This window comes from Epinephelus lanceolatus, chromosome 21 (assembly GCF_041903045.1).
Source record: "Epinephelus lanceolatus isolate andai-2023 chromosome 21, ASM4190304v1, whole genome shotgun sequence".
In the NCBI taxonomy this organism is placed as follows: Eukaryota; Metazoa; Chordata; class Actinopteri; order Perciformes; family Serranidae; genus Epinephelus; species Epinephelus lanceolatus.
Genome location: NC_135754.1, coordinates 17,416,059 through 17,431,334, shown reverse-complemented (window position 1 = coordinate 17,431,334; position 15,276 = coordinate 17,416,059). Strand labels below are relative to the sequence as shown.

At 40.5% G+C, this 15,276-nt stretch overlaps 1 protein-coding gene across 1 annotated transcript; it reads right to left on the bottom strand.

Annotated features, from left to right (window-relative positions):
• Positions 1 to 391: 391 nt before the first annotated feature.
• LOC117246819 (C-reactive protein) lies at positions 392 to 6,495 on the bottom strand. The gene is made up of 3 exons (XM_033610800.2): positions 6,370 to 6,495; positions 6,205 to 6,283; positions 392 to 4,095 (listed from the first exon to the last, which is right to left on the bottom strand). Exons 1-3 carry the CDS (start codon positions 6,370 to 6,372, stop codon positions 3,485 to 3,487), a joined length of 693 nt encoding a protein of 230 aa, XP_033466691.2. The 5' UTR covers positions 6,373 to 6,495; the 3' UTR covers positions 392 to 3,484.
• Positions 6,496 to 15,276: the final 8,781 nt, after the last annotated feature.

The window sequence follows — 15,276 nt, the reverse complement described above, 5'->3', positions numbered from 1 at the left end:
TACTGAGGAACAGTGGAGACATGAGACAAAAATATAGAGACAAAGGCCCTTCAAAGAGGAGAACAGGAGCTTTCAGTGATGGTTTGTCTGTCATTCTTGAGTTGATAAATGGTCTCCTGAAAAATCACATTTGATTTAAAGCATGATAAGCATTACAAATTCAATGAAAATGGTACTCTGTAAAAATCATTTGATGGAGAAGTGAGTATATCTCTCTTTGTGGAATTTTAGTGCCTCTTCCCTCTCTCGTTGAACCACTGAAATCCTTTTTAAAAATCTCATAAACACATAAGAAATAAAACACATTTAATAACTCCCCTGTTGGACTAAAGCATACAAGTTTTAAAATCTCTCCACAAAAAAGATGATTAAGAAAAGGAAGCTGCAAGAGTTCAAAGACGAAATATTCTCTTTAATTACAAACATTATTAGTTATGCACATGGCGAGATTTTATTTCAGACCCAAAAGCGTTCTTACATCAGTCGAAAACATGGAAAATTCATGAGTGAGCACGCTAACTGAAGGCAACATTATGGCGATGGATATTAAACATGATAATTGCTATTTGTCTCTGAGTGCAGTTAAATCATTAAGTCTACAGTAGAAATAATGCATCTCTCCCAGTTTGCTGTTTTAATATCCCTTTCACATTTTTATAATCAGTGGCATTGGACAAACTAATGTGTGTAACTGCATGCATGAAAGCATATTTTATTTGTAAATATGGCAGTTTTTTTGATACAGTGTGTTAAATTACGACAAGATACCTTGAAATCTATTGAATCTATTGAATATCTCACGTACTGCCGTCAATTTAAATCTAACATTATTAAAGGCTGTTAAAACTTAATCACTTATTGGTTACCTCTTTAATAACCTCGCTTCCTAACTGTGCCAAATCACATCAGTGCATGATAATGCTGAGTTTGACATGAGTCCCTGTTTGATGTGAACTAGTGCAGAGTGCCATCTGATGGATACATCTGGCACATCAGTATTTTGTGTTTGATATTAACAGGTTTGCAGTGGTGGAAGTAAGTTTTGAGGTACCTGCACTTTACTTTTGTATTTCTATTTTCTGCTATTTTATACTTCTACTCCACTACAGTTTAGAGGGCGAACTCCACAGTAACACTTCATTTGGATAGTCTGTCTTCAAATAGTTTATGGAGTATTTGTAACATTTCCACAGCTTATTGGTTGAGATTCAACAATTTAACTGTTTTGCTTTGTCTGTAGATGTTTACAGATTATTTAGAGTATATGTAACAATTCACCACATATTCTCAGAATTATTTAGTTTTACTTGAACTATTCACTTTGCTCTGCTTTATAGTTCCAACACTGTTAAAAACAAACCTATAGAAAGTGAGGTGACAATTTACACTCAGTTTGTTTGAGTAGATTATATCACATTGCTTGAGTAAATAGTACCTAAATTTAACAGCTATGACACACTTAAGCTTGTTAGGTAAAGAAAACTTATATTTTTCAATACAACTGGTCACTCATGAAAAGTCAGTAATATTAACACTTGGCCACAGCTTGCTGCTGGACTCAAACTTTCCAGCAAAAACAAACAGAAATCCAGCCCTGTCCAATAAATTAACTTAATTAATGAGGGCAAAAGAAACAGAAATGCATCTGTTCATTCTGCCAACATTAAATAGGTTAATTTATCTGAGAAGGCTGTGTTCGGTTTTTGTAACTGACGCCGTGCTCAAACAGTGATCCAAGAGAAATATGCATTGTTTGAATGCAGCTCAACACTGTCCAGTCCCAAAAATGAAACTGACTTTGGCCGCATGGATGCTGACACATGCACACGTTTCAGTGCAGGGATTACACACTATCTTGGAGTATATTTCATGATGTTTTTTATGATGCAGTTGTTACTGTTAACACAAAGGAAGAGTAGGTATATTTCATCCATTATTAATTATTTCACTTACTGACTAATATACTAATTAAAATCTAAATTATATGCATCATCCAAAATCCTTATTTTTAAAGTTAAGTTCAACCTAACAGTCCTAAGAATACGTAATAAATTGTCACAGATGCTTTGTAGATAGATATGTACAGACACAGTTGATTGATTGTTGAATTTTAACTATTAAGCTGTTAAAATATTTCACATATCTCCAGGTGGACTATCCAAATAGTGCTATCAGCTTATTAACTTCAGTTAGTTTGCAGACTCAGATCCTAATAATGCAAAAAAAAAAAGAACCAACAATTACATTATGATGTATTATTACATGCAAGATAACATATCTTATTAACTCTATAAAGTAATTAAGTCTAGCTCCACCGTTACCAGCTGCAAGTTTAAAGTGATGTACACATGAATGCATCCCTAATTATAATCCACTAATATAATATACATCATTCTGAAAGGGGCCTTTCTGCATAATTACCTTTACTTTGGTACTTTAAGTATATTTTTTAATGCTAATACTTATAAAAGATGAATGCAGGACTTGTACTTGTAACAGAATATATTTACCATGTGGTACTGCACTTTTACCAAAGTAAAAGATCTGAATACTTCTTCCAGCTGTTAAGGAGAAGTTTTCCTAAAGAGCTTTCTGCCAGAAAGGGATTTCTTAGTTAAGGTTAGGGGAAATAAATCATGATTTCGTCCACCATTGCAAGTTCGTTCTCACAACAACCAAAAGGTGAAGCTTTAAGATACAAAGAAGACTAGTGAAACTTAAGAAATGATGAAACTGATCATAATAGCTACAAGTTACATGTAGGAGGATACTAAAAAGCCCAGAAAACACTACTCCACTCTATTTCATTTACCCAATCAATAAGAGGCTTTTCATGCAACATTACCCCTTTAAAACCTGAGCAAATCGGCTTGATTCTTTAGAAAACATGAGAAGAAGGCAATGAGTGATGAAAAAGACATGACCTAAAAAATTAGCAAGAAACTGGTAAAAAGAGAAAATTAAAAACAAGAAAATTAAAAAAAAACAAAAACAAAAACAAAAAAAAACCTTTGAAACCTGGAAAGAGTAAAATAATTTTAAAATGTTATAAAATGTAATGATAATAGTAACTATACTTTTTTCCCCCCTATTTTTTAATTTTTAATATATATATATATATATATATATATATATATATATATATATATATATATATATATATATATATATATATTTATTTATTTTTTTTGCAGTTCATGGGAAATTTCTAACCAAGTTGCTTAATGCCTTTTTCCCCAGTGTTTTTGAAAGAAATCACACCAATTTGCTCAAGGTTCAAAGGTTTAAATACTTGAAGCAGCACAAGAAAAGTGATGTCACTCCAGGTTTCAAAGGGTTAAACTTGTGGCCCTTATGGCTGAGCAGTTTAGGAGCCCTAAAATAAAACAATGCTGACTCTAAGTATGACAATCACACATATCAGTATGAGTCCATCACAGATATCTAAAGCCTCATCCCTCTCGGCATTCGACTCCACATCGAGTCAGTCATCATCCACCACCATCACGTTCCCGTTCAGCTCGTACTCCATGGTGCCCCAGTCAAAGATGTTGCCCTTGGGGACCTTGTGCCCATAGTGCCAGGCCTGGATCATGCTCCTGGAGAGCACAAAGTCCCACATATTCAAATCAGTCATCTCCCCAACAAAGCTCTGCACGGCCTCTAAACCCCCCAGATGTTTGTCCGGGTCCTGCCCCAAGAGGACGGTGCCTTTTGGACGGATGGTGTGCCCGGGTTTGTAGACCTGGTAGGTGCTGCGTTTCCCTTCCACCCAGAAAGCAGTGAGGCCGGTGCGAGACTCCCAGGTCAGGCAGAGGCTGGTGCGGAAGGTGGTGAGGGGCGGCAGGTGGAAGAAGGTGCCGTCACCGCTCATGTAGAAGGAGATGCGGCCGTCCTTCTCACGCCACACGTTGAGCTCATCGTAGTCAGCTGTGCGGTAGGCGAACAGGATGATCTGACGTTCTTCCGGCAGCTCAGTGGCCACACGCATGCAGAGAGTGAAGGCCTTCAGCCCCATCTCCTTCTGCGGGATCAGAGCCACGAAGCTGAAGTCTGTCTCGTATGGGAACACCAGGACTTTGTCGGTCAGGCCCACTGGAGCAACACAAACAGGGAACAAAGGGTTAATAAGACACCAAACCTCAGTGTTTAAACTACATCAGTGTTGGAAGAAGTATCCAGATCCTTTGCTGAAATAAAACAATACCACAATGTCAAAATACTCCACCACAAGTAAAAGTCCTGCATTCACAACTTCACTTAAGTAAAAGTATGTATCAGCAAAATGTGCTTCAACCTCCTGAGACACAAGCTTTTGTTTGAAAAATGATGTCCTCATATGGGGACAATGGGTTTATCTTTAATAGTCAGTGTGTATTAATGTGTAAAACTGTTTAATTAAATGCCTGAGCTTGCTGTGCAAACCCACGATGCAATATTTGTTCAATATTTCGTTGCTCTATGGGTTAGGGGTCACTGCTCAAGTCTAAAACTTTTCAAAACTGTTCATTTCAATGCCTGAACATGGCAAATACTGCAACATATCTAAAAGCCTTGCGATTTGTTGGCTTTGTAACTCTGTACATATTTTCCTTGCTCCATTCTTCAAGCAAGGAATGTCCTTTTTGTCTGTAGGAACAGTCTGTCACACCTCATTGGCCTGAGTGAAATGCTGTGATATTACAATAATAAAGTCCCAACGTCCTCAAACGAGTACTTCCTAATTCAGTGGTTCCCAACTGGTGGGTTGCAATCCAAAAGTGGGTTGCAGGTCCTTTCTGAATGGACTGCAAGCAGTGTTAATTTCATTGACAAAAGCTATGATGAAAATGTTTTGTCAACAACCATTTTTCTACGATGAAAACGAGATGATAAGAGGCTAAAAATAGATCTTGATAATAAAAACTTAGACGAAATCTATGTTTCTTTTTTTTATTTGATGAGGCAAGGCAAGACAAGACGAGACAAGACGAGACAAGACGAGACGAAAATGTTTGTGTTGGACTATCAGACATTGAAAGCGGAGAACGGCTGTGCTAATAATTATCTTCAAATGCTGCATGAGCGACAGGCTGGTAAACTCCAGTAAATAGTCTACACCAGGATATTTTGCTAGTCAGCAAAGACACTCACACTGGATGGAGCAGCGTCAACAATTGATGTTGGAGAAATGTAAGTTTGTAAGTGTGTAGAAATTTTTTGTAGTTTTAGCGAAAATGTCTAAATGAAATTTTTAATACAACCTGTCACCTTCATTCTAATTTCTGATACATGAATTAGCCTCACTGAATTAGTTTAAAGATTTAAAAAAAAACATACAGAAAACATAATGACTAAAATGTCTTGAATTTTTGTTGTTTTGAATTTTCATCAACTAAAACTTGACTAAAACTATGACAGATAAAAATGACTTAAATGTGACCAAAGCTAATAAGCATTTTGGTCTCAAGACTAAGACTAAATCTAAAATGGCCTTCAAAATTAACAGTGACCACAAGTGACTCGCAAATGTGTCAAGTCTGTAAAAAACACACTTTATTTTTAAGTACAGTGAATTTCCGGCACAAAGCTTTTACTTTGAAGGGTTCTCACTAGTTGAGAAGTCCCCAGCAGTTTAGAGTGTTCATGCTTTAACAATTTTTGTAGTAACTGCTGCTTAAGGCTATTTTTGAAGACAGACAGATAATGACACTTTAACACTGTTATCATCTCATTTCACACCTGTGGACCTCTGCACACCACACTAAAGCTTGTACATTAACGTTTTTTGCCCTTTATAAGATGCTGTTTTCTAGTCTCGTGTGTGAGAGGAAGACTCAGTTGGAATAAGGTCACAGAGTCTGTTGTTGAGCCTAAATACTATATTACACATTATACAAGCATTGTGAAAGATGTTACACTCAGTGAGCGTCAGAAGACTGTACCTATAAAAAGAGAGTCAATAGGAGCTTTTACCTCGGACCAGGATATGGCATGTGTAACTTTTTTTCTGTAGGATCTGTAATTTCATCAGATAACTTGGAAAGGTATTGCACCATATAACATTACATTTATATGAGGCTCAAATAACTGAGTAAAGTATAAGTATCTCAAATTTGTTCCTAAATACTGTACTTGAGTAAATGTACAGTACTTAGTTACATTCCACCACTGCACTACATGTGGTATACATCTGAAGGTGATGAGATTCTGTTAGATGCGTACCTTGTGTGGCTGAGGAGAATGTCAGAGACCATCCTAAGACACTGAGTACGACCACAGCAAACCTCACAGCGCTGACTCTCTGCAAACACACACAAGAAATCCATCCCTGAACACACAAGTCACATCAGAGACCAATTATTATTCTTAGCAAACAGATTTTCTTACCATTTTGTTGTTGTTTTGTTGTCCCTTGATGTTGCTAACTCAGTCCCACTTGCTAATGCCCCCGTGCCCAGTCCTCTTCCCTCCTGGCACGGCCATGACGTCAGCTGCCCATCGAATGCTCTGACAATAGGCCTGGTGTGTGAGGGCTGGGTGACGCTGTCCATTTACATGTGACTGATGCAAACACACCCCATTGCACCTACGTGTGTGTATGTAGTGCCGCCTATAGGGGGGAAAAATTAGGACAATTCCAAGGGCCCCTGACTGACCTCCTTCAACATGCCCTCCTAGCAGCTCAGCAAAACGGCTGTTGGAGTCACAAAAGCCACTGTGGACCTTGTCTTTGCTGCTCTGTCCACTTTGCTTGTTCAGGTCACCAGAGACAACACGGTCCCGTGTATCCTGGAGAAAGTTAGACAGGGTTACACTCAGGACGACCTGGCAAACAAGCCTAAATGCTTTGGAGCAGAAATGCTATACACCATCGCTGATGTTGCAGCAGGAGAGATCTGTGCACTGTTTCAGCCTCAGACTCTCACAGAAGTGACTGTTGATATGGACACCAACCAGGACTACAACCAGCCAGCAGACATGATGGATGATACAGAGGCCAAAACCACTTCTGCCGGAAGTGTGAATGAGGAGTCTGCTCTGGAGGAGGACACTGAACCTATCAGAGAACAAGACTCTGCTGTTATTACTCCTACACCAGCTCCTCTGATAGTCCGCGCTGAACCTCTTGGCAAAGTTTAGTGCGTAACGTTATGAGACAGTTGTATGTCTCAGTTGTGTGCATGCTGCACGCAACAGTACCCACTTTTTAGGGGCAGCTGCAGTACATACTATAAGTAAAAAGAAAAAGCATGCCTCTAATATTTCAGTATGAGACACCGAGGACCACTGACCAAGCATCAGTATTTGAACACAGGTCTCTGAAAGCCATGTTAGCCATGTTGAAACAGTAGAAGTCAAACGTTACATTTACCCCCCAAATGCAGGAGCAACTGTAGCAACACACGCAATACTTTTGTATACTTTCTTACTTCTTACTTTTACTTAATTGTACACTATTTACAATGTATTTCAATACTTTAAAATGCTTTAAAAAATGAAAAAAAAAAAAGTAATATGAGTGTTTCGTACGGTATATCACTGTCAGTTGTAGCTGTTGTTGAAAATTGTTGGTATGTCATTAAAAAAAAGTCATAAAAAGTTAAAAACAATTTCTAAAAAAAAAAAAGCATAGTTCAGTATGTCATGCCTAAAAAAAACATAATAAAGTCACAGTGTTCACTTCTCCTGTGCATCCCTCAATCATATGCTGGCTCCTTAAAATGGCAAGTCCTGATCCAAGAGTTTTCCTTCAAATTGCTGTAAAATGCTCAGTTTAGCTGTTAGTTTCTAAAATTTCACCTGAGGGGGTTACTGGTGGTCCCCCCATTGTTACATAGGTGATTACGGCCCTGCATCACAGCACAGCTGGTCAGCGTTTCATTCGCAACAAATGGCAATAATATACTGGCACTGAAATCTGCGTTTTACGCATTCATCTCAGAAACCCGGTAAAACTGTACATCGTTCTTCTGATACCAACCAACCCTTCAAGATTCCACTCTGGGTCAGAATCTGGACCATCTGGTGGAGGTCTCCATTAAAAGTAAAGCTACCGTCCTCCTCCAGGCGCCGGCACGCATACATGGCTCTCCTCCACAGTGTCACTAGCCGTGCGTAAAAGCGCAGAGTGCCTTTATTGAAAACTGCTGAAAAAGGCAGGGAGCACCCAGCGAAACTCAAAACTACTAACTTTTTTTGTATATATATAATGATTTTTGAAAAATTGCTATTTTCACTCAGTTGCATTTATCCCATGTTTTACCATGTTTTCTAACAGTGTCTATACACCATATAACCAGTGTCATATGAGTTTAAGACGAGGACAGCCTCGAGCTGACTAGAAAGCGTTTAATGAATACACCTGAATTAATTCACATGGTGATATCCACATGAAGAAGAACCAAAAGCCGGCTGAGTTTAACCGATTCTCAGTGATGCTACTGATTGAAAAAAAAAAACTATCAACGTGAATGCAGAGAGAGGAAAACAAAACACACACACACACAAATAAAAAGTTAATAATAATAATTATAATTTGAATAATTTAAGCAAACGCAATTTATATCGTGTAGGCCGGTTTAATAAATCGCCACACACTAACAGATGGTATTGTTCCTGCAGTAGAGGACAGGCCGGTGTGGACGTAATGACAATTCTGAGGTCAGACGTGTTGTTACGGACCTGATGGTTCCATGGTTGCTATGTGGTCTCTAGGTGCATCTTTTCACACATTTAAACATTTAAATCAGAACAAACTTTGCACTGGAGAGAGAAGCAGCATCTCAACTTGCAGTCGACGATTTTTCTGACAAACCAACCATAAACTGAGACCTTTTGCCTCTGGACCTCATCTTAAGACCTGCTGTCACTGACGAAAGGACTCTTTCAAGGTAGAAGAGAGATTTTGACACTTTCTTAAAGCCCATGTTGTTTTCTGTGTGTTTTACTGTTCAGACTTTACAAAAAATGTACTGATGTAGGCAAAGTATCACCAATATCGCAATATTTTGCCCACATCAGTACTATTTTAGTGTAAATGAATAACATTAGACTGACGTTTGACTGTTACCAAGTTTAAATAGTAAATCCAAAGCTAACGTTACTTCCTTTGGTTTACCAACTGTCTGTTTTATCTGTCCAACAAACAGCCCAGCATAAACATGCTAATAAAAATATAGCTAAGTTATGTATTTTTTAACTTCTTGGTGATATAGGCCATCAGTGCTGCAAGCCGTGACACAAGCATTGAAGTTTTTTTATTTGAATACGCTCATAATTCAACATTTTTGTCAATATTAAGGATGTTTTTCATTTATAAGAATTTAACACGAAACGTCATTTAAATATTATGTCATCATACTGTGAGAGCAGCAGAGAGATGTGTATCATGGAGATTTTTCTAGAAACAAAATGCTGATATGATGCTGGCTTTTTCTCATTCAGCAAGAGAGTGTAAAATTGGCATGTTGTTGAATATCTGGCAAAAATGTCCCTCTGTAAAAGACTACTACCAGCTATGTCTACTGTATGCATGGGCAAATGAGACAAAGGGCCCCTGGGCACAGATATGCAAAAGGCCCCACTAGCTCTCCTACACAGGATCAGGATACGCATCTCTCTGAGGTCATCTTGTGTGTCTTTGAGGTCATTTTGTGTTGTTTTGCATCTTTTTTGACTGTTGTGTGTCCCTTAAAGTACATTTTGTGTCTCTTTGAGGTCATGTGTCGTTGTAAGTCATATTGTGTCTGGCTGAAGTACCTTTCTCTTTAGGGTCATTTTGTGATTTTTTTCTGCAATTTTGTCTTTTTTGAGGTCATTTTGTTCCTTTTTGAGATCATTTTGGGTCATTTTTGGTTGTTTTATGTCTTTATTGGCCGTTGTGTGTCCCTTAAGGACATTTGTGTCTCTTTGAGGTCATGTGGTGTCTTTTTAAGTCATGTTGCATCTCTCTGAGGTCATCTTGTGTGTCTTTGAGATCATTTTGTGTTGTTTTGCATCTTTACTGGCCATTATGTGTCTCTTAAAGGGCATTTTGTGTCTCTTTGAGGTCATGCCATGTCTTTTTCAGTCATGCTGCATCTCTCTGAGGTCATCTTGTGTGTGTTTGAGGTCGTTTTGTGTTGTTTTGCATATTTTTTGGCCGTTGTGTGTGTCTTAAAGGACATTTTGTGTCTCTTTGAGGTCATGATGTGTCTTTGTAAGTCATGTTATGTCTGGCTGAGGTCATTTTCTCTTTAGGATCATTTTGGGGGTTTTTTTCTGCCATTTTGTTTTTTTTCAGGTCATTTTTGGTTGTTTTATGTCTTTATTGGCCGTTGTGTGTCCCTTAAGGACATCTGTGTCTCTTTGAGGTCGTCTTGTGTCTTTTTCAGTCATGTTGCGTCTCTCTGAGGTCATCTTGTGTGTCTTTGAGATGGTTTTGTGTTGTTTTGCATCTTTACTGGCCATTGTGTGTCTCTTAAAGGACATTTTGTGTCTCTTTGGGGTCATGATGTGTCTTTTTAAGTCATGTTATGTCTGGCTGAGGTAATTTTCTCTTTAGCATCATTTTGGTTTTTTTTTCTGCCATTTTGTCTTTTTTTCAGGTCATTTTGTGTCATTTTATGTCTTTATTGGCCGTTGTGTGTCCTTTTAGGACATTTGTGTCTCTTTGAGGTCATGTTGTGTCTTTTTTAGTCATGTTGCATCTCTCTCACATCGGAAAATCGTGGTGATCTAACCCCCCAATCATGTGGTGATCTAACCCCCCCACTTCCAATCCCTGATGCTGAGTGCCAAGCAGGGAGGCAATGGGTATGACCCGGCCAGGGATCGAACCCATGACCTCCCAGTCTCAGGGCAGACACTCTACCACTAGGTCATTTAAGTCTTTTTGTGTCTCTTTGAGGTCATTTTGTGTCTCTCTGAGGTCATTTTGTGTCTCATAAGGTCATTTTGTGTCTCTCTGAGGTCATTTTGTGTCTCATAAGGTCATTTTGTGTCTCTGAGCTAATTTGGTGTGTCTCATAAGGTCATTTTGTGTCTCTGAGCTAATTTGGTGTGTCTCATAAGGTCATTTTGTGTCTCTCTGAGGTCATTTTGTGTCTCATAAGGTCATTTTGTGTCTCTCTGAGGTCATTTTGTGTCTCATAAGGTCATTTTGTGTCTCTGAGCTAATTTGGTGTGTCTCATAAGGTCATTTTGTGTCTCTCTGAGGTCATTTTGTGTCTCATAAGGTCATTTTGTGTCTCTGAGCTAATTTGGTGTGTCTCTGAGGTCTATTTGTGTCTCTGTGAGGTCTATTTGTGTCTCTCTGAGGTCATTTTGTGTCTTTTTTCTTTTTTGTGTCCGTTTGTAGTTGTCTATTTTGTAGTGTTTTTGTCTCTTTGCAGTTCCTTAGCATCTTTTTGTGGTCATTTTGAGTCTCTTCCTGGTCAGTACGTGTTAATTTGAATGACATTTTGCAGGTGAAGGCCAGAGGGGCCCCTGACACTCTGGGTCCCTGGGCCTGTGCCCAGTAGGTCCATTTAGTAATGCATCCATGATGATAAGTATGCTGTCAGAATGAGTCTTAGAAGGACAAACTGGGTTTAGAAATAACACAATTTTTGTGACTAAAAGAAAGGCTTCAATTTGAATTAGTTTTCAAAGTAGATTGCGACTGAATTTTCTGAGTTTGGCATTAACTTGCAGACAGAAATGTTACATTTAATTGTACTCTGTACACTCAATTTGTAGCACTGCTGACTGTGTGGTAATGGGCGAATTAAATATGTGATGTGATAAATTTGTGGTCTCACGTTTGGATTCTTTTTTTCCGTCAGATGGCCCAGGGCTACAATTGGGACAGCGTCACTCCAATCCCGTGGAGCTCCTCCAGTGACTCATCATCTGGCTCAAATATATCCAGTCTCCTGGGAGACACTGTAAGACACTGAATTCTGACCTAATCTAGTCTATTGTCTAACATGCAGATAAAAAGAGAATGTGTAGTCAATGCACAGTCATAACACATAGTGTTAGAAACTGAAACAATGGAGCCAAATTGAAGTTGTTAACATGATGTGGAGCAGTAGTCTGATGGCTGTATTTGTTGTTACCTTCAGATGGACCAGGACGACCCGTGGGCCAGCCTCCTTGTTCCAGTCCCGGACCGGCCTGTCAGCCCGCAGCTCAACCTCCAGTGTCCCGGCACCAGTCCCCCCATGTGGCTGTGACCCTGAGGTGATCCCCTCTGACCCACCTCCAGCACCAGGTAAGCCTGTTGAAGCCAGCCCCTCTAAAGGACCTGTGGCTCCAGGTAAGCCTAAGTCATTGCTGAAGGGCCCTAAGCCAAGGTGGGTACAAAATCTTTGTAGAATGAGGAAACAGGCTGGCAGCTACTGGCAGAAGAGGACAGCCAAACCTGAAGGTGATTATTCAGGTAAGCGCTTCCGTCCAAACACTTAATTTTGATGTCAGGTTTTTCCTTATTCAAATAAACTCATCACATTTATTTAGATTTAGTTACTTTAGGGTGGAACGGTGGTGTGGTGGTTAGCACTGTCACCTCACAGCAAGAGGGTTCCTGGTTGGATCCTGGGTGTGGGAGCCCTTCTGTGTGGAGTTTGCATGTTCTCCCCGTGTCAGCGTGGGTTCTCTCCGGGTACTCTGGCTTCCTTCCACAGTCCAAAGACATGCAGACTGGGGACTAGGTTAACTGATAACTCTAAATTGTCCGTAGGTGTGAATGTGAGCGTGAATGGTTGTCTGTCTCTATGTGTCAGCCCTGTGATAGTCTGGTGACCTGTCCAGGGTGTACCCTGCCTCTCGTCCAATGTCAGCTGGGATAGGCTCCAGCCCCCCCACGACCCTCAAGAGGATGAAGCGGTTAGAAGATGAATGAATGAATAGCTTCATTTCAATTGCATGCTTTTTACTGCAACCTCCATCTACTGCCTCTAAAGTGTCCTGCTCCACCCTACACACTAGCTTCTGAGATTCGCTTTCAGTTTTAAACTGCGTTCAAACTGCAGCAGCCGTCCACAAACTATGATCTCCACCAGCAATTTCCATCAGCTCCACCATCTCAAAGTCCTGAAGGCCAATGTTCCATTTGCAACTCAATCAACGTCCACCTTTAGCTTCTGCCAGCAACATGTAGCTGATGCCTCCACCTGCATATTCTGACAGAAAGCGTGGCCAAACCTCCATCTACAGCCTCTGGCAGCAAACTGCAAGTGTTGCCACCACCTGTAGATTCTGGTAGACAGCTGTGGCCATGCCTCCATCAACCGCCTCTAAGGTGTCTTGCTCCACCATACAATAACTTCTCACAAGAATTTTACATTTTAAACTGCATTCAGACTACAGGAGCCATCTGAAATGTTCCACCAGCAATTTCCGTCAGGTCCACCATGCCAGAGTGTTAAAGACCAATGTTCCATTCGCACCTCTGTCAACCTCCATCTAAGCCTCTGTCAGCAACCTATAGCCGCCGCCTCCACTTGCGGATTCTGACGACAGCGTGGCAAAACTTCCAACAACAGCGCTTGCGTGTGAGACCAGCGAAAGCCCGTGGACACACATGAATGTGGTGCCCATGTCTCACGGTCTCGCGCAAGCACACACACGTGAGCGCGGTGTACAGCAGAGCTACAGGCTACAATGAGGCTAAAAACAGAGTTCAAATGACGTTTTTCCAAACAACTTTTTATGTCGGGGCGTCAGGACACTTGGATCACTACGGACGAGCAGTATGGAGATATTTTGTGATTTCAATGATGTGTTTTTGGACGTTTGAATCTGGGGCACCGTAAGCCTCCATTAGGTGGAGTTGTGCTGCTACCCCCTCTCCCCTGGGATCTCCGCAAGAGATGTGAGGACTCTGAAACTTCACCTGAGCCTCCCTCACCATTTGGGTGAGTAGATAATGGCTGGATTTTCATTTTTGGGTGCACTATCCCTTTAAACTGCATTCAAACTACAGCAGCCATCTGAAATGTTCAAACTACAACCTCCACCATCAATTTCCATTAGGTCCACCATGCCAGAATGTTGAAGAGCAATGTTTCATTTGCACCTCTGTCAACCTCCATCTAAATCTCTGCCAGCAACCTGCAGCTGCTGCATCCACCTGCAGATTCTGATAGACACCTGCGGCCATGCCTCCAACTAGCGCCTCTAAGGTGTCCTGCTCAACCATACACCAATAACTTCTCACAAGAATTTTACGTTTTAAAGGGATAGTGCACCCAAAAATTAAAATTCAGCCATTATCTACTCATCCATATGCCGAGGGAGGCTCAGGTGAAGTTTTAGAGTCCTCACATCCCTTGCAGAGATCCCAGGGGACAACATCAGATGTTAGTGTTGTGACAGAATTCTGCAGTTTTTGTAGTCGCATGGGAATCTTAAAGGGTCAGTTCACCCAAATTGCAACTGCAGTTGGTTCTAAGGGGCCCAAAGTGTGCCAAGAAAATATCCCCCACACCATTACACCACCACCAGCCTGAACCGTTGATATAAGGCAGGATGGAACCATGCTTTCATGTTGTTTACACCAAATTCTGACCCTACCATCTGAATGTCGCAGCAGAAATCCAGACTCATCAGACCAGGCAACATTTTTCCAATCTTCTATTGTTCAGTTTTGGTGAGCCTGTGTGAACTGTAGCCTCGGTTTCCTGTTGTTAGCTGACAGGAGTGGCACCTGGTGTGGTCTTCTGCTGCTGTAGCCCATCTGATTCAAGGTTGGACGTGTTGTTGGTTCAGAGATGGTCTTCTGCAGACCTTGGTTGTAATGAATGGTTATTTGAGTCACTGTTGCCTTTCTATCATCTTGAACCAGCCTGGCCATTCTCCTCTGACCTCTGGCATCAACAAGGCATTTTCTCACTGGATAATTTCTCTTTTTCGGACCATCCTCTGTAAACCCTACAGATGGTTGTGTGTGAAAATCCCAGTAGATCAGCAATTTCTGACAGATCAGCCCGTCTGGCATCAACAACCATGTCATATTCAAAGTCACTTGACTCAACTTACTTCCTCATTCTGATGCTAGGTTTGAACTTCAGCGGGTCGTTTTGACCATGTCTACATGCCTAAATGCATTGAGTTGCGGCCACATGATTGGCAGTGGAACAGGTGTACCTAATACAGTGGCTGGTGAGTGAAGATATCAAGTCAAATAACTAACCTCAGTTTTACCAAATTATGAGATATTGCAGGGCTCCCGTCACATACACTTTGTGGTACAGCTGCAATAATTTTTATTAGTTTGAAACCATTTGATTCCTGTTCACAGATTTCTAATGAGCAGCGGTGCAGACGTCG

What these genes read in the sequence shown, in the direction of transcription:
- LOC117246819 (XM_033610800.2), bottom strand. An exon ending in ATTCTCCTCAGCCACACAAG is followed by an intron (nt 4,096 to 6,204) that starts GTACGCATCTAA and finishes GTGTTGCTCCAG; the next exon opens with TGGGCCTGACCGACAAAGTC.